The 20,199-nt window shown below is 41.3% G+C and overlaps 1 protein-coding gene across 1 annotated transcript in view; it reads right to left on the bottom strand.

The window, feature by feature from the left end:
* Window positions 1–730: 730 nt before the first annotated feature.
* The window catches only part of LOC149932811 (contactin-4-like), an 85,515-nt gene continuing 66,046 nt past the window's right edge, over window positions 731–20,199 (bottom strand). The window contains exons 9-16 of the mRNA XM_090157493.1: window positions 19,975–20,070; window positions 19,515–19,606; window positions 19,236–19,425; window positions 8,835–8,984; window positions 8,742–8,772; window positions 8,515–8,672; window positions 4,196–4,414; window positions 731–1,784 (exon numbers count right to left, since the gene is read on the bottom strand). Coding sequence (XP_090013619.1) covers window positions 1,630–1,784; window positions 4,196–4,414; window positions 8,515–8,672; window positions 8,742–8,772; window positions 8,835–8,984; window positions 19,236–19,425; window positions 19,515–19,606; window positions 19,975–20,070 — 1,091 coding nt within the window. The 3' untranslated portion in view covers window positions 731–1,629. The remainder of the gene's footprint in view (window positions 1,785–4,195; window positions 4,415–8,514; window positions 8,673–8,741; window positions 8,773–8,834; window positions 8,985–19,235; window positions 19,426–19,514; window positions 19,607–19,974; window positions 20,071–20,199) is intronic.

Raw genomic sequence — 20,199 nt, 5'->3', positions numbered from 1 at the left:
CCAGCGGAGTGTACGGACGACTTGATCGGCAGACTTCCACGGAGAGCGTAGCTACATTTTACGGTCGACTGGTTTTAGCTATGCTAAACTAAAGTTTCACGACTGTGACGAGCAGAGTTTCTGGCTGATTAAGAAAAGAAAAACCTGTTCCAGTTTCGAAGAAGGCTTTATTTATCGAATGTAAAAGAATGTATATAATTATATGCGTGTATGTACAAATGACTTGTATATTTTCAAAGTCCTGGTTTTGTTTGTTGGTTCTTTTAAATACATGACAGAAATGGAAAATAAAAAGAAAGATACAGAGTTATATCGTGTCACATTCTCTTTAAACAACGAAAAAAGAAACAACTGGTTTTTATAAATAAATATATACAATTTTCGGAATGAAGAGTAAATACGTCAGGCCTACAGTATAATGATTAAACAGGTTTTGAGCAGTCAATTATACAATTCTTTTCGAACGCGCGCGCGGTTGCGTGTTTTGTTTTACTTTTTACAAGGACGAGTCACTATAATATACTTCTGATATCGGTGTTCAGTCCCGCACTTCAAACATCTCCCCCCCCCCCCCGCTCGGATTCGCCCGTTAATTAATTAATCGTATACAATTATGGCCGCTTCACATCATATAACAATGTTTGTGTAAAAATCTCGCGCTCTCGACAATAAAACACGCTGGTTCGAGAGGCGAGCTTGAATCAGTCGGTTATTCGACCCGGTTGGAAATACGAAAAACAAAAAACGACTTGAAATAAAACAGAGATTTGTATATCTTTTAAAATGGCGTGTCCAAGTTTATAAATTAAAGACTGTTTCGGCAATGTAGCCACTTGGTGTTTTTATAACGGGGGATTTTCCACAGTTGGCGGTTCAATCACCACGGGTCAGTCGTCAGTCAATGGCAATAAGGAGACGAAGTTTTTGGTGGATGCTCGGGCCGAAAATAACGAAAAGGGAACTATCGCGGGGCGCGGTTTTTTTTTTGCACTTTTTTATATAACGTTTATAACGAAAATGAATTAAAATGGCCTCTTGTAACGTTTCAACGAATGGTTAAATTATAAATTCGCGACACTTTTGATTAACGGTATTAATCAAAAGATGGTTGGAAAATGTCTCCAGAGATCGATACGAGAAAATTAAAAATATCCGGAAATGAAATACGCGTTTTTTTTTGTATCATCAGAGAGCTTCGCTTTTTTTTGATTTAAAATATATTTGTTTCTAGAAATATCTAAAAAGTTTTTAAATATTTCGATCAATACCATCCAAGAGTGGAAATACATTTTTTCAATTCCACTCGTGTATAGCGAGAAATTCGCCGTAACACGCGCGTATATTTTTTTAAAACTTTGGCAACTTAAAAACAGATGGATAATTATTTTAAAAGCTTTTTTTTGTTTCATTCGCGACCAGAGATTTCGTTCGAACTCTCTCAGTCTATCAATTTTCAGTCTTTTACGTTTCATTTTTAAATTTTCACTTTAGGTTCTTGTTCGTTTCTCTTCCGAGAATCACCTTTATAAAACTCGCTTTCCATATATATATTTGTTAAATTTATCTCATTATCTTTCTCTTAATTAGTTTATCAGACGCTTTCTTAACTATTTAAACTGTCGACCCTGTTCAAACGATGATTTCCCGAATAACGCGCCTGGACCGCGAATTCGGGGTGGAATAGCCGCTTTCAAGACTCTCGTCGAACGACACCTGCTGAGCTTTCTCGTCCTCGGCCATGGCGTACGGGTCTGGCAAACCACTCACGTCGTAATAAGGAGAATCTGAAAACATATTCAATTTCATTTTCATTTTATTCTTATTTTAATAATTTAGAAATAAAAATGTAATTTGGAAACCACCAAGATGGCGGTAGTTACGGGGACTCAGTTAAAATCAATAGACGCTTTAACTACCCTCCCTTTCCACCAGGAAACAATATTGATCCATGGACCAAGAATTTAAGGGGACTCACTGTACCAGATATTTTGACACGGTACGCGTGGTCCAAGGTTCGTAAAAAAGGGAACTATAAGGTTGCCTCGATCGCGTGGTTTTTTATCAACATATTAAGGCTTTTGCGTTGCTATGTAAAATTGTGACGTCACCAAGATGAGATCGTATTGAAAATCAACGGAGGCTCATCTGGGTGACGTCATCAATTTTAACTCGTACCGATATTTTTTCAAACATCTTCTTGGGCGTGGCCTAAATCTGAAGGCTTACTAAAGTACGCCAGCCTCTTTGAAGCGCCTCAAGAATTCTGTTCAACTATCACCGCGAGTTGGAGCTTAGGCGACAGAACGTGCGATAAAGTTAGGTTAGGCTTAGTTAAATAAATTTTTTAAGTTTAGAAATGAAATGGATTCCAACAAAATTTTTATTAAAAAACCTCAGCCATACGTGGCTTACTGGTTATTTTTACTTAACACAATGGTTAATTACCATTACTTAAACTTTTAAAGGCCCAATTTCAAAAGTTAAAGGTCAAAAACTTACTAAGCCTAATCATTTAACCGACAACAACGGCGCCATTTTGTCAAAATTGAACGTGAACGCTCCAGCTTCTCTACGAAACTACGCCGGAAATCGACTTCAGCGACTCCAAGTTTGTCCACATTGAACTTAAATTATCCGTGATTTTTTTAGCCCAAACAGTGGGTCCCTTTAGATTCTTAGTCCATGATTGATCTTAAGTCTTGTTCTTGCCCGATTTCAACGCCATCTACTCGCCTAATAGTTCTTTTTATTAAGTAACTTGGCCTTATTGTTTAAATGTTGCTCTTACGTCACGCTCTTATTTTTACAAGTCTACGAACAAATCACTCGTGCGAAGAATATACTAATAAAGCTGCGTCTAGTGACGTAAGAGCAACATATTAACAAGTTGCGCAAGACCACTTTTTATTTTATAAAATCAATTATTGTAATCGACTGATTAAGTTTTTAAAATTACTTTCGTAAATTATCAGGATATTTTAAATTGCTTTAAAACTGAATAACAAATATATTTTTTAAAATATAATTACGGATATCTCAAAAAGTAAAAGATTTCTTAATGTAGGGAGAGATTTATAGAGGTCGCCTGGTAGGCGGCTTTTCCCAACACACCACAGAGTACTTTTGTATCTTTCTGATTTGAAAAGGGATTCTTAGTTACACACGCAAGGTACCTTAAAAATACGGCCAATATTTTTGAATAAGAGCAGAAGTACATAAGACAAGTTTGGCGGGAAAGTAATTCTCATGGGAAGATGCATGCTAGAGGTGAGTCTTGCCGGCTAGTTTTAAGGGCCCGAGCCGACCCGATTTAAAAATACAAAATTGAAACCCGGTCCGACCCGAAAAACTTGCACTTTTTATGTTTTTAGTATACGCTTGAGAGCGGCCTCTCAGGTTCAAATTTGGCCAGTAGATGGCGTTTAGAGCTCTTTGAGAAACGGTAAAAAATTAGTGAACGTGCTAAGACATGGTTGCCACAAAATTTTCAGATTCAAATTCCCTGACTATTCCCTGTTTTCCCTGACCATTTTAAGAGATTTTCCCTGACTTATTAAGGGCAACATTTTTCTTTTATATTTTACTTTTATCAGAAGTTAATAAATTTGGATGGACTTATATTTCAGTAAAAAGGTTATTGCAATGTTGAAAAAATTAGCCAAACATTCAAGGAAATAAATGATAATCGTGGAATTTGTCATACATCTAGAGTTAAATTACCTTCAAAAAGTGCCCAGATAAAATTAAATTCCTTGACTTTTCCCTGAATCTTTACAATTTCTTAAAATTCCCTGACTTTTTAGGCCCATTTGTAAAATCCCTGACTTCCCCCTGTTTTTCCTGACGTGTGGCAACCCTGTAAGAGTATGATTAACACGTGCACATTTGCTGTTGTGAATAAAATAGAAACTTGAAGGCCCGATTACTGATTCATAAAAAGCCCGACCCGACCCGCTTAAAAAAAATTATAAAATTCGACTCGACCCGACCGACCCGCCAAAAACTACGATATCGAAAACCCGACCCTTTTACGGGCTTAAGACTCATCTCTAGAAGCTGTCTAAGGCTTGCAAAGGTCTATACGGACACTTCGCTCGTAAGAGATTTTATTTACTTCTGGTAATAGTTATTTCGAAGGCGTTGCAAAAAGGAACGCATTTGGTATTAAAAGAATGGGATTGAAAGATGCACTTACGTAAATGATCCCTATTTTTCATGTTCATCACTTCGTCTGTCAGTGGTTGATAGTCATCGGGGTAGAAATATCCATTGGACATTCCATTGTCGTAAGGCTTATAGCTACTGTTGGCGGGGGGCGGCGGAGGAACTTCAGCGTCGGTCTTCAGCCAAAGGTCCGACTGACTGTCATTCGGGCCGCATTGACTAGAGTCGTGCTCGCCTCCGTACATCATCCCTTTCAAAGAAAAATACCCAGAAATTAAGAAAAAGATCCGGATCAAAAAACGCCAATTTCTCAACATTTTGCCGTCCGGTTTCCGTCCTCCGAAAAACTAAAAATATATCACTTTAACTCCTTCCCATAAAAAACCTAATATTGGTCGAGATAGGGCTTTGAAAAATAATAAAAAATAATAACCGTCCACTCAAACCCATTATCTATTTATCCCGAAATTGTCTTTGCCGTGAAAAATGTTGCTCTTCAGAGAAAAGACGGCCAACCATCACTCAGTCATCCGGACACGAGAGGAAAATACGGAAGGCTATAATTTAGCAGCGCGCCGTCAGAGGGAACCGCCAGCCACCCAACGGATCGACAAAAATGGAACGGACAAAATAAAGAAACTTTCTCGCGGGAAAAATCCTTTAAAAGCGCCAACTGCGGCGGGAGAAACTAACGACGTATACGTTAATTAAACGAAAATTCGCGGAGGATTTCAAACGTATTTTTACCAGAAGATGGCGACCGTAGATTTTGAGCCCCTTTAACACCCCCTTTTTCGGCCATTACGTTAAAATAAAAGGAGAAGCAACGTGGGAGACACACGCGGTGAAAATGAAACGTCCAGACCTCCTTGCTGGGGGGTGTGGAGGCCCCCAACCGAAACGAGAAACGGCTCAAATCTAGGGAACAATTTGTCATAACAAACAGGGGTGGAATTGGCGAGTGGGAGTGACGTTGAAAAGAGAGGAGAGGGTATCGCCCGGATGGAATGGACGAGACGAGAAAGCCGCGGTCAAACCGGGACCCCAGGGAGGCTCTTGTACCAGGCTGGAAAGAAGGAATCTTTAAAAACCTTTTAGACTGACGATTAAAAATTATTTTGGGGGAAGGGGGCACTTTTCACGTATTCGTCCACCGCTCCCTCGCTAATCATTCTTTTCATTTTCAATTGGACAGCTAAGGAGAAGTTCCGAAAACGAATAGACCAAAAGAAATAAATGTTTCTGCAATCCAAGGACATTCATTCATTCTAGGACCATCTTCAAAGCGCTAAATTCTCGAAGGGGATAAATCGTCGAAGAATAATTATGTTTTCACGAAGTTTTTAGGTTAAGGCTTAAGTATAGACCTCTACTTGGAATGCTTATCCTGCCGTATCGCGTATGGTAAGATCACTCTGACGGCTTTGGCCCCGCCTACGAGAGAAAAAATCCCTCCACGCGCTCCCCTCTCACGTTGTTGTTTGTTAAGTTAAGCCGCGATATAGAACATAGCGCCGATTAAATTTCGGTCGGTGGCGAAAAACAGGCGGCTTTGGATTTTTTTCGGCGGCGGCGGCGGCGTGAAGGGGATAAAAAGTATTTCTCCTATTTAAAATTTCAAAAAGGAAAACTCAAAAAATTTCGGCGGCGGGCTCAAAATTTAGATATTCTATTACGGTATAATTTCTACATTTTACATCTTTAAGCGTAGGGATATTTACCTATTTATAAACCATATTTTCCCGATGAAATTACATTAGAAAATCAATACATGAAGATCTTCAGAGCGCACTAATTTTTCTTCCCAAACGATTTTCGTGTTTTGAGCGAATAACATTACAAATTAGGTAGATTCATTCTTCTTTCGTAAGATATATATACTTCTGGTTATACAGGATTGCACAAAAATTTCATTTTCAAATTCTCCGACTTTTCCCTGACCTTTTTTAAGATAAAAATTTGTCATTTTGTAACTTTTTTCAGATTTTAATATTTTTATTTCAGCTTTTAGGTTATAGTTTCAATTCCCTGAATTTTCTCAAATTATTAAAATTCTCTTACTTTCAAATTCCCTGACTTTTCTCAAATAATAAAATTCCCAGACTTTGTAGGCCTACTTTTAAATTCCCTGACTTTGTAGGCCTATTTTTAAATTCCCCAACTTTTCTCAAATTATTAAAATTCCCCAACTTTGTAGGCCTACTTTCAAATTCCCCGACTTTGTAGGCCTATTTTTAAATTCCCCAACTTTTCTCAAATTATTAAAATTCCCCAACTTTGTAGGCCTACTTTCAAATTCCCCGACTTTTCTCAAATTATTGAAATTAACTGACTTTGTAGGCCTACTTTCAAACTCCTGGACTTTTCTCAAATATTTAAAATTCCCTGACTTTGTAGACCTACTTTCAAATTCCCTGACGGTTCTCAAATCAATAAAATTCCCCGACTTTGTAGGCCTACTTTTAAATTCCCTGACTTTGTAGGCCTATTTTTAAATTCCCCAACTTTTCTCAAATTATTAAAATTCCCCAACTTTGTAGGCCTACTTTCAAATTCCCCGACTTTTCTCAAATTATTGAAATTAACTGACTTTGTAGGCCTACTTTCAAACTCCTGGACTTTTCTCAAATATTTAAAATTCCCTGACTTTGTAGACCTACTTTCAAATTCCCTGACTTTGTAGGCCTACTTTCAAATTCCCTGACTTTGTAGACCTACTTTAAAATTGCCCACCTTTTCTCAAATTATTAAAATTCCCAGACTTTGTAAGCCTACTTTCAAATTCCCTGAATTTTCTAAAAATTTTAAAATTTCCTAACTTTGTAGGCCTATTTTCAAATTTCCTTAAATTGCTCAAATTATTAAAATTTCCCGACTTTGTAGGCCTATTTTCAAATCCCCCGACTTCCCTGACCCGTGGCAACCCTGTTAGTTATTTTCTACCGTTTTTACAACTTTTTTAGGAATCTTGATCTAAAAATATATATGACGGTATGCGAGTCTCGGAGTATTAGGCTATTACTATACCAATCGATAGCTAACACGAAATTGAAAAGGGTAGTTGCGAGGGGGGGGGGGGTTGAACAAGAGAAGAAAGAGAAACTTTAAAAAATAATCGTATATCCCTCCGCCCTACTGGCGAAGTAGAGACAGAGAGCCCTTTGTCATACGTTACTACGCCTCTGATCTATTTTCTTTACCACTTATTTTCTAATCTAGAAGAAAAGTTTGAGGCACGTTTCCTTCTGGGCTTCTCTTTTTTACTCTTCTAGTTTTTATTTATGTTTTATTATCTTTTGTTTCGTTCCCAATGTTTTGGTGGAACTCCCTGGGCATTTTGACCATTTACGTCCTAATACACTTCGGGAAATCAAACCTAATCTATACTGACGGGGGTCAGGTTATTACTTTCGAGGAATCGCGGAGCTAAAACTACGATAAAAACGGTTGTAGGCGGGCATTTTAACAATTAGTTTTACACTTTGGAAATGAGAAAATTTAACGAGGACCCAAAATAACCGTTTCTACAGACGATAAATAAAAATAACGGGCACACACCCGGAAGTAGGTACCGGTAGAGGTGTCAACGCCACTCTTATTTATATCTCTCCGACCCCAAAAACATTCACCGAAATAGAAGCGTTTAGCCGGGCTAGAGACAATTAATAATTGTTAGAGACAGTCGCTTGGGCCGCGAAAATAATTACAACTTGACTTTCCAGAAATGCTAAACGACGCCTTTTGATCGCGGTTCGGGGGTCAACGCGGTCGCGGTAAAGGTACTCCGCTGGCAATGGAGTTCAACGTCGCTGGATAGTTGAGGCGAAGGCGGGGGTAAAAGGCACCGACTAACTTTAAATATCAACTGGGTTTGACGTCAAGATCTATTCATAGTCGATTCTCTACGATCATCCAGGGTATTAGAAAATCCCCGCCATAATCTGATAAATTAATTTTAACGGCTTTGGGCTTAATTACGAAACTTTGGGCTATCAATCTGTAGTTTGCGGTCTCGCCTTCGTCGCCGTCATAAATTATTGCCGGGTCTCCGTCGTCCAGAGGAAAAGCTCCGGTCCACGACTGTCCGCTGATGGATGGTCTAACGCGGTCATTTATCACGGATCAGGCCTATAAGAGGATTTAGAAAGATCTCTCCTTACCCCCCCCCCCCCAGTCAATCCCCTCCCTCCCTCTCATTCTAACTTTCTCTTCATCATCCGCCTCATCAGGACGACACGCGGTGGCCCTTTAAGCATTTTCTTCCCTTAGCAAACAATCCGGGATCTCTGTAGCCCGTTAGCGAGCGAGTTCAGGCTCGCGTCGAGAGTAAAACTAAAGATTCAACTTTACCATTGTGAACGTTATTGGTGATGTGGGAGTTGGGCAGGCCCGTCGTGTAGATGCCGTGCTTGGCCAGATCCTCGTGCATGTTGATATTGTTCTCCAGCCCCTTATTCATCACTCCGTCCGAGTAGTAGGGCGGTGGAGCCACGGCCACGGGTCTCGTGCTACGAGCGCGAAGGAAAGGGTTAAATCTAGTCGGATTCATCTAGAATAAAATTAAGAGCGAAACTTACTTCGAAGCTTGCATCTCGTAATCCTTCTTGCCTGAAATTGAAAGCTATTTGTTTAGACTCTGTTCGAGTGGAAAGGTTGGCGAGGTCACTAACCCTTTTTTCCTTTGCGGCACCAGCAGCAACAAATGACGACGACCACGGCGACGAAGAATGCCACGCCCACAATCACGACGATTATAATAATGGTCATCAGATTCTCTTTAAGGAATTGAGGTCTCGCTTCTTTCGGGAAAGGTTGCTCTTCTGCGGGAAGAAATCAATAAAAGGGTATTTTGTAGGCCGGCTTAAAATGAACCTATCAATATTGAAAGAGATGGTTTAATTTAGATGTCTCGACACCCGTCTTTCGCTAGAATAAACGGAAGCCGAAAAAAAGCTCATCTTTTAAACACGAAACGCTTTGAGAAGCGAAAATTGTAAATAGTTGATTAGTTTCGTTTAAGATGGCCAGATCTTTTCGTTGATGGCGAGATAATTGAAAGGGACTCGCCGTACGGGCCCGGACACCCGCGCGTACCGTGTCAGGGCCCGCGAGAACTTGCCGGAAGAAACTATTTGTTTTTATCGAGTTACGAGCTTTCGTCCGTTGTTCTCTGTCGGGCGCCTCGAGAATTATCAATAGTCAATTAATGAAAAACCCAAAAAGCAGCCGAAGAAAGGAAAAAACTTTCCATCACGCTTCTTTTACTTTATCCCGAGCGAATTGGCGCGGTCAGTCGCGTTTGGCAGGAGGCTCGAAGCCGAGCCAACCCGAAAGTCTAACTAGGAGAAAACTGGTTGCCTTTTTACTCAGCGTCTTTCATCCATTGACTTTCCTAACGAGCAACGAAAAGGATCGGGGAATCGGGGGACTTCCAAGGAGCATCCGAACCCTACCGGACAGTTCGGCGATACGCGAATCTTACCATCTATTACGCCTACCGTAGAACTATCGGGTTGTTTTTAGCAAACGCTATAAATAAAGAAGCGGTTCTTTATACTTTGTTTCCGGAAGATTCCGTAAGATGGCGCGAGAAGCGAAAATCCCCATCTCTCATTGTCGGGTCTCTCATTCGTTAAAAGATGCCTCCATTCTTTAGCTAAGGATATCGGCTACAAAATAGTAAGTAAACAACGAAACTAGCTCGCTAGCCGCCAACCAGCTACGACGGAAAAAGAGAACCAAAATTTGATAAAGACTAATCGGTCTACTAGGCTGTTTGGTTGAAAGAAAATAGAACTTTTTTGGAGGGACTGGTCTAACTCCGGCGGATCGCTCCTTTTATAACGGCGAACACATTTCGTGACAGCTCTTAACTAAGACTGACCGATTTCTCCGCTCTCGTTTTAGGCTTTAGACCCCCTTCAACCTCTTCTTTCATTTCGAAACTCTCTCGCTATAAATCCGGCCTCTCGGAAAAATTCGTTATTTTTCTTTCTCCGAGAACTTTGAGAAATTGGCTTTGGAGCGTTAAACGGTGGAAAGTAAGGGTTTTTGTCTCGGGGTTTCGGATGGAAACTCGACTCCTGTCGTCGATTCGTTCCGGCCGAGTTGAGGCCGGAAAAATACGGGAAAAAATAATAGCGTCTCGTAATCCCGACATCTTTATATATCCAAGACCGAGCGCGGTCAACGGTACGGTACGGCCATAGGCGCGACTGGGGTTGTCCCGCTTAGTACCAGCCTGTCAAGTTTGGTCCGTAAGGGTACGCGTTACCGCGAAATTGATGGACCAAACGCAAAAATCGCGACAGTTGACAAATATGAAAATGACGGCAATGTCTGTAGTCCATCCTTCGGAAAGGAGCATTAAGGTTAGGCATTCGAGTAGGTAGAGCGACGGGCTGGAATCCATTGATGGATATTTTTGGAATAGTCGGGGCAGACGACACGTAACTCGGGGATGAAAACCTCGAAAGGGCGCTCCCCATCCCTCGCCGGAGTTCTCTCAGTCAAAACAAAAGTGACTTCGTCTCGATCGGCGACCCCCGAAATCAGAGCGCGAGGAGGGGATTTGACTCGACTGATATAAGGCGAAATTGGTTCGGAAGGAGATACAGTGTACGGTAAAGAGGGGCGATCAAAAGAGGGCGGGAGGGAGGCGATGTCTCCGACAATATCAGCGCGGAGGAGACAGGGTCGCGGCTAAGTCGCCGTTATTGATCACCGGGTTAACTGCGAAGGGTCTCTTTTCCATTACGGGCCGCTCAGGCGTGAGGTCAACTTCACACCTCATTGGCCGCTTTTCGACACGAGCCCGCTTCGACGGAGGAAGCCGAGGATGATTGTTCCGAGCTCTCAAACCCCAGGCGGCAACCGCGCCAAAAAGCGAAAACTTTTCGCCGAAAGAGAATGGAGTTCCAAAGGACTCATTCAAACACGACCCGCTTTAGACAATGCCTTCGTAAGCCGCGCCCTTTCGCCGAAAGAGACTTCTATTTCGCGGTGACGAACGGGGTCTTTCCGAATGAAAGGGTTCCGGCTGCTCGTTGCTCTCTATCCGCCACAACGCGAAACAAAAATTCGCCAATAAAGCCACCAGAAACATTGGTCATCCCCAAAATGTTCAAAAAGGAATCAAATATTACATTTAATACCGTTCGTAATAAACTGTATTGTGGCATTGGCTGGCGTGGGATGAAGGGCTTAAAACCACCCTCCTATCAGGGTTCATACAACAGGGTTGCGCACAATATTATTCAAATTCCTTGACTATTCTGACCATTTTAAGTTATTTTCCCTTGACCTTTTAAGGCCAAAATTAACTTTTAAATTTATCAGAATTTAAGAAATTTAATCAACTTATATTTCAATACCAAAGTTATAAATAATATTAGCCTGATTTTCCATAGATCTAGAGTAAAATTACCTTAAAAAAGTGTTAAGCTTAAACTGAATTCCCTGACTTTTTACATATTCTTAAATTTCTGACCTATCCTTGACTTTTTACAAATTCTTTCCCCGACTTTTTAGGCCCCATTTTTAAATTCCCTGACTTTTCCCTGACGTGTGGCAACCCTGTAAACTAACTTTTTCCTGATATTTCCAGGATTTCTCACATGCATTTCCCTTATTTTTCCAGATGCAATATAACCTCAATTAAAACTAAGATTGACACTTAATCTAAATTGGTTCCATAAAAGTAATAAAATCAAATCTTTAATAAGAAACACGTATGGAAATTTTTACTCTTTAAGGCAAACTTTCTGAACCATCATAAATTGTTAACAAAAAAATTGTAAGTTCCCAGATTATCCCAGATTAAAAAAATTGTAAGTTCCCAGATTATCCCAGATTAAAAAAATTGTAATTTCTCAGATTACCCAGATTAAAAAAGAAATGTAAGTTCTCAGATTTTCCCAGATTTAAAAAGAAATGTAATTTCTCAGATTTTCCCAGATTAAAAAAATTTAATTTATCAGATTACCCAGATTAAAAAAATTGTAATTTATCAGATTACCCAGATTAAAAAAATTGTAATTTCTCAGATTTTCCCAGATTTAAAAAGAAATGTAATTTCTCAGATTTTCTCAGATTAAAAAAAAATTGTAATTTCCCAGATTTTTCCAGATTAAAAAAATTGTAATTTCTCAGATTTACCCAGATTAAAAAAAAATGTAATTTCCCAGATTTTTTACAAAATAATATTAATTTCCCCAATTTGTTTTACTAAATTCTAATTTCCCCAATTTGTTTTACTAAATTCTAATTTCCCCAATTTGTTTTACTAAATTCTAATTTCCCCAATTTGTTTTTCTAAATTGCAATTTCCCTGACTTTTCTGTCAATAATCTAATTCCCTGATTAAGTTTTTCCACGTCTATACCCTTTCCAAAGCATTGTAACCCGGCCACCTAATTTAAAACGCGTGATTATTAAATTAATAATTGTTCAAAACGTGAAAAGAGTTTTTGACAATGGCCGTAATTACGACGATTCTATAGTTTACAAGCGATATTGTTCGGGTTTATACATTCCGAAAGATTAATTACTTATTCAAAGACACGCTGTGGCAACTACGAAGAAATAATATCTGGAAGGCGATAATTTCGTAACTTACATTACAGAGGCTTTTAACTTATTTAACGCGGACTGACCAAACGCCATATTAGACTAAAATGAAGCGGAAAAAGTTCCGAAGTTAATTAAAGCTCGCTGGAATATTCAGACGCGTTTAGTTTCTATCGATCCGCGAAAGTCTTAATTATTTTAGAGTGGAATAAATATAGAAACGAAAAGGGGAGGAATGTTTCCCCCGCCCGCTGGTCGTGATTAACAAACGCGACACCTGAAGCCGCCGCTCGACTAAAACATATATGAATACATCAAAAGAGGGCCGACTTTTCGACGTTGTACTTTTTGAATAATTAATAGCTTTTAAGCCAATTTCAAATTCCCCGCTCTTTTGACGCTTACTTCAATCTTTAAAGATAATTATTGTTTCGGCCTTTAAAATTCTAATAATACTCTCATCGCGCGCTAAGATGTTGAACCCCTCGCCTTCCTGCCGAGTTACGTTTAATTTCGGGGAAGAGGCAAGCCGACCTCCGTCGCTAATTCCAACTTCTCTATTCGCATCTCCTCCCTTCTCATCCGTCCCCTTCGATTTCCGCTTCCCCGCGAGATTAGGAAATCTCGGTCAACGCGAACCCCCACGAACGGATTCCGTACAATCCACGCTCCCCTTTCATAATTCAACATCAGCAAACAGCGAGACAAGAAGCGCCCGATCAGAGCCCGACCGTACGTCTGAAAATGTAACTAACGCCGAATGTCAAAAGATTGGGGCCTATACAATATTACACTCGCCGGGCTACAATCTCCGTAAAAACGAAAAGGAGTGTCGGTTGACGGTGAACGTCAGGGTGGGAACGGGGGTAGAGTCGCGTTTCTCGACGGGTACGGTGAGATGGTGCAGTCTTCTGATTGGAATGCGACGCGGTGAAGGGATCAGAGAGCGGGGAATTGACCACGCTCTTCTCTATACCACCGGCAGATTTGAGACGCGAAATTTGTGTTGGCGTAACGCGTGCCGATATAGAGTCGTAGAAGGCTGACAGCTAACCGGCGTTCCGTCGCTCGTTGGCGGATAGCTACAAGAATTTCTATGGAAAGGTCACGGGAAAGAGCGGGCGCCGAGGGATCGAGACCAGACCCAGGGAGGCAGGGAGAGACGGAGAGTTTAATAACTATGCAAATGAACTGTTTGGTGACTTAATGGGGGTAAAGTGATGTACGAGAAGAGACGATCGGACCAAACCAAAGTGAATACAATGATAGACTACGCGGGGAGGAGAAAAACATACGGAGGGGTAACGCTATAAAATCGAGGGGGGGGGCTTCCTCCCCGATAATCCCTACTTCGTAATTCGTAGCGCGTAGTAAGATATTCTACCCAAAAAGGTTATTAGAGTTTTAGGCTTTTGCCGGGTTTAGAGTGGGGAAAACGTAACTTTTTGGACTGTCGAGGTCGGCCCTAATTCGTTTCCGATGGGGCAATATCCCGGGGCCCCCGGAGGCTAAGCCCCGCCACGTTGAAGGAATCTGGATGGGGTGACGCGTGCCACTCGAACACGCCGCCGCGTTTCAAACAGTTGCGGCGCAGAAGAAAAGTCTCTTCGACTGCGCTGGATTAATGTCTTTTCGAGAAGATTTATTACCGAACGGAATAAATTGGACGGCTCTAAGAGTATAGAGCCATCGGAGACGGCCGTCTATCACAGGTAAGGCTTTCGGAGACGAAAACTGTACTCGCATCCCGGCTTTCCGTTTCACCGTCGAGTGATTCCGCAATCCGGAGAGCGAAGTTAATCGGCTTCGCGGAAAGCAAAATAACGAATGAACTTTTTATATATAGATAAAAGTATGGACGAGAAATGTTTAATCCTAGAATTCGTCGTCGGAATTAAAGTATTAACTGGTTGGAAATACCTTCTCAATCTTTCTCTTCTCTGTGCCAAAAATACGTTTTTCATTTTATTCCGGTCACCTTTTCGCGGTACGCCGATATTCGCACGTACCCCATTCGACTAAGCTCCCATCTCGTATTCTCAAAACCTTTTCCCTTTTTCGGATACGTTTTTTTAACATATCACGCCGAGTCGAAAATGATTAGGCAGACTTTATGGGCAGGGTGGAGTTCGATACGGCTATGACAGATCACCCGCGACCTTAGCAACCCTTCCCCCCCCCCCCGGGTTTTCTTTTAGGAGGAAAGGGGAACGTTGTAAGAATCGAGGCCGCACGCGTTCGCGAAAGAAAAGAATTTATGAGCACGTGCGGCGACTTTTACGTGTTCCTAAGAAGTTAAGACGCGTTTCTACGCGGGTATTTCGTTAAGAAAGAGTCGCGACGAGGGGCGGACTGGAGATAAAAAAAATATGAGAGAGAGAACCGTAAATAGGAAAGCGCCACCACGCGACGAATTTGGGAGATTCAATTTTATTAGCAAGCCGTGCGACGGACTCTCTGAGACGCCAGCATTATTTATTTACTTCGAGAGGGAAAAAAAGCCATTTTCAATATTAAGAATACGATTTTCGTGGGGGGAGGAGATGCTCGAAAAATTGGAATGAAGGTTCCACCCCCCCATGCGTATACCTTTTATACGCCTCTAACTGGGTTTTTAGAGGAGGGGGGGGGTATTAAGAGACGTTGAAATAACCAGAAAACTCCATTACGTTTATTGCCAGGTTATTAATTATACCCGATAAAAGAGTGAGAGAGAGTAAGCAAAGTTTTATTAATTAGTCCGAAAGTATACAAGCTTCCTTTTAATCTGCTAAATTTAACGGCTATAGAGAGAGAAACGTATGGAGAGACCTCGCGTGTTTCCATTCCGGCTAAACAAGGGGAACCGAGCGGGTTCGAATATTTTTCAAGTCGCTTCAAATTAATTCTCTCGACAAGCAAAAGCGTTTATTAAAAGACGCCAGGCAACTCCGGCAAATTCAAATTTACCTTCTCCCCCCCCCTCCTCCTCCTCACCTCTTTAGTCTCGCCAATTTGTATCTTAAGGAATGAAAAATTCCCCATGGTCGTTTTTACAGTTGGCGAATTTCAATTTTTAGCAGGTTATATAAAAAAATATCGAAAGAGAATTGACGAGAGAGGTCGTAATACAAAGTCAACTCCTAAATGTGGGCCTCTGCCAACACAGCGGTGTATTGCTACTGGAATACTTCTACAGGCGTTAGTAGGTCAAAAATAGGCCACATAGGCCTTTCAATAAAGTAACATTGGGCGCGTCACTCGTGACGTAGAGTTACGTTTCACTATGATAGCCAAAAGAAAATTCGACGAGTTACCTATTTTATAAAGATCTAACCAAGAATGTATTTATTTATACTCAGGGAGAATGAATATGTCGAGACTATCGACGGACACGTTGAGGCCCTAACCCCGTCACGCTAAGGGGGGGGGGGGGAAGGAGACGGTCTTATTTTTTGCGTCCTCGCAGCAGCGTTAATCGCGTCGAAAAACGTAATTTCCAAGAACCAATGAGATTGCACTATTATTTGATTTTATTAAAGCGGAGGAGCACACCGGGGGCCCCAACGGGTGGAATTGGAGAAACGCTAAAAATTATCTCGACATATTCATTATCCCTGAGTATAAATACATACATTCTTGATCTAACCCTAAAACTAAACTGAACTCTTACGTATCTCGTGACGAAAGCGATACATTAAAACAAGTTCGAGAAGCGTAATGACTTTATAGAAAGGAAAAATCTTCATATTATCCTTAAAGATTAAAATTAATTACTTAGGGGGTAGATAGGTCGAGGAATAATATTATTTCGGATACGGCGCTGACAACTTCATTTTGAACCAAAGCGGTTTAGGAGAGAAAGTAATACGGCGAGATTTCTAATATAAAGGGGAAAGGGATCGTATAGGTCGAAAATTCCGAAACTAGGACATTATTTGAATGAAGGGGAAGCAAATTCGCCTTTTCGGCTTAGTGGAGCGCGAGCATTTGCAATCTAAAGCTACGGGAGAGGTCTCTATTCCCCCCTCTCTCTCTCGTTTTAAAAGAAAAATCATCGGGGCTCTAGGATGGAACACGGGGCTCGACACAATAAGCGCACCTTGTTGAGAAGTATTGATTAAAGATCCTTTTCGCTATATTTTAAGAATTAGCGGAACTGGAAGTGGGGCGAGGGGGGTTGAAGGAGCTAGAGTGAAATTTGAGCCGAACGAACCGATATCTTTCCTTTTCACTGGCGTAAGTTTCGGCTTTCCAATTCAATACCTTGGCGGCGCGCCCTCCCCGGGTGAAGAGAGAGAAAGACTTATTAAAACATTCCATTGGAAATGAAGATCCAATTCGACTAAATAGGACACCAATCCAAAGAGATATCGAGGTTGGAAAATGACGGGGAACGGATGAAACGACAGCCCTCTTTGTTACCAAGCCGCTCATTAAATCAAGCGGATGGTTACGACGGAAAAGATTCAGTTCGTTAGAATGACGATTGAATTTTCTATATTTAAAAAATATACAGGATGTTTCAACAGATTATGCAAAAATATTAAGAGGTATGCCGGTTTTTCCCCCATTTTCCTACGATGAGTTAAAAGAGAGCCAGAGAGCTTCAAAATGTGGCCTACTAGCCTCTGGAAGTAGGCGCAAAAAGCTCAAAACCAAGCAGCAGGGACTTAAGCCGTGTTCACACTAGACACTTTGGAACCGTTTTTAAACGGTTTCGAAAGATAAAATTGAACATTTTCGGTGTCAACTGTATTAATAGCCATACGATAAATACATTCGATATCAAAATTTTACAATTCGATCTTTTGAAACCGTTTTAAAACGGTTCCAAAGTGTCTAGTGTGAACGCGGCTTTTGTGTTGGGCCCAAACCGATATGAAATCGGTTCGCGTCTAAAAAACCGATTTTACCCGATTATAAAAAAAAACCTTCAGATACCGATTAGTTCCGATTATTTAAAACCAATTTTCTTAAAGTCCTGGTAGATGGAGTCACTAAACTTGACCATATGAAGTTCAAACTTCAGTTGCGGCATGGAGAAATGGCGGTGGAGAGGAAGAGACGCCGTTTTCGTAGATCGAGATTTTTTTAAATCGGTAACATTAGTATTGGACCATTGATAATGAATTGTAAAATCTGTATCGGTGAAAATCGGTAAAAAATCGGGAAAATCGGTATCGGTACCGATTTGCCATATCGGTAAAAAAATCGGTATCGGTATCGGTAGAAACATGAAATCGGTATCGGTGTCGGAATCGGTTAAATTACGATATCGGCCAACCCTATAATAAATACCGTTTAAGTTTACTTTTTACGCTGGTTACCTCGAATTGTTTACAAAGTCGTTTTTGACCTATCACACGAACCCAAACCTTAAGGTTCGCGTTTCCCTGCTGCTTGGTTTTGCGCTGGTTGCAGCCTACTTGCAGGGGCTAGTAGGCCACACTTTGAAGCTCTCTGGCGCTCTTTTTAAGCCTGATTCCCACTTAGCGCGAAATTTAGTTTTCGTGAGACGAATTGACGGTCGCGAATAAAATTTACTAAGCTACGGCGAAAATTAAATTCGTCGCGAAAATATCGAAAATTCGTTAAGTGGGAACTAGGCTTAACTCATAGGAAAATGGGAAAAAACAGGCATACTTCTCAACTCACCCCCTACAACTCCTTCAAATTTTCGCATAACCTTTTGAAAAACACCCTGTATAATTGTAACGGCTTTCAAAATAAGAATGAGGGGGGTGTGCATTTGACCTTACGGGTAAATAAAAATGATAGCTAGCGCGAGAAAATGTCGCGTCCAAAATTGCGGAAAACCAAACGGGGTTAGCCGAAACAAATTTCGCGCCGAAAGATAGATTACCCCGATGGGGGGCGCGAGGAGCTTCGATGTCAGATCGACTGAAGGAGGGAAGCGTAAGAGAAGAGAGATTATGTGGAAAAGAATTTTTCGAAGCCAATGGGCTGATCGATGAGTGTATTTGGCCATCTTTTTCGTAACGTCGTCGGTTTCTTACACAAATGTTTACAGGAAGACGGCTTAGGCCTACCTTGATCTTTTTATTCGCCATTCTGACGCTGTCACGGTAACGAATCGACTTATTTCCTAAAAGCAATATGCCTATTTTGTCGCGAGAGAAAAACGGTCCCCCAACTTTGTATAAACAGGGGGCCTTATACAGGGGGCCTTCAGGGGGTGGGAGGCCCAACGAACGGGATGTTATTTTTTTCGACGAAGACTCTAAGGGGATTTGCTTTGTAACTGAAAGTGGCGAGAAGAAAAATTGATTCGATTTCCGATCGCTCGGGGGCACAAAGGGGTATTGGGCGACATAGCTTGCAGGCGCGCGGAGGCAGCGTTTTTATAGGGGCCGCCTGGTTGATCAAAAGTAGGCCAGATCGGAAGTATCGGAAAATGGATAAAATTGCCAGCGCGAGATAATAGAGCAATTTCGGTGATCCGTTTCCGACATACGCTTAGTAGGCTTTCTTAAACGAGCGATGGTAGAAAGAAAACTGACCGTCAGGACTGGCGATGCGACCATCTCCGCACCAGGACTCGTTACTCCATAAACAAAGCACAACTCGGACGTCGCTGTAGGCTTGGGCGGTGACGGGAGCTCGCAGGGGCACTTTGTTCACGTTGGGGGCCACCTCGTCTACCTGGGCAACTTGTTTCCAATCTTCAACGTCCGAGGACCTAGCTTCGATCTGGGGGGGACGAGAAGGCTAATTAGCCAGGGCTCTTTACGCGATAAAAACGTCGCAAAAAAATGTTAAAACAAAAGAGAAAAAAGCACCTTGGCGAATAATTTCAGGTTGGTGGGCATGACCTGGAAAGTGACGACGTGAGTGTCTTTGTCGTAGTGGGCGGCGTTGACACGCGGCATATCTAAAGCGAATTAAACGATATCAACGGGTTAATTAGAAAGGAATAGTTTAGGTTAATAAAGCTCGAAAAAAATGCACGAATTCGTTCTCCGTCACGAATGGGCGTAATGCGGTTAATTCGAAAGAGGCGGGAGAGACGTGTTAGAGTCGGCGTGTTTAGTCGGGTTGTTTTGGATCCGGGAGTTAGAAAGAGGGGAGCCGTTTTTGTTAGGACAAGATTACTTCCACCATCGACGAGACACAAACTCACCTTTCAAGTTAACTGTGTCGAATAAAGGAAGAAAAAAATGGTAAAAAATAAACGTGTTAGTTCGCCTTTACCACCGTTACCATAACGTAATAATGTATTCTTTTCGGAACGGCAAATACCTTTACTGGTGATGGTAATTTCCTCCGAGTATCCGCTGTGTCCCCTGGCGTTGACGGCCAAAACCTTGAATTTATATTTCGTATTCGACGTCAGCCCTGATAAAAATAAATTTACATATTAATATAAAACCTCATTAAAGGGGGTTCATTATTCTTTAGAAGTTAAAAATCTGTCAGAGCGTAATCTCCGGGACCTTACGTTCCCTTATCGAGGCCGATGGGTAT

Source organism: Leiobunum rupestre, chromosome 8 (genome assembly GCF_980474605.1).
Source record: "Leiobunum rupestre chromosome 8, qqLeiRupe1.1.hap1, whole genome shotgun sequence".
NCBI lineage: Eukaryota > Metazoa > Arthropoda > Arachnida > Opiliones > Sclerosomatidae > Leiobunum > Leiobunum rupestre.
Note: the sequence above shows the minus strand (reverse complement) of the source record. Positions and strands in the feature narration are given on the sequence as shown.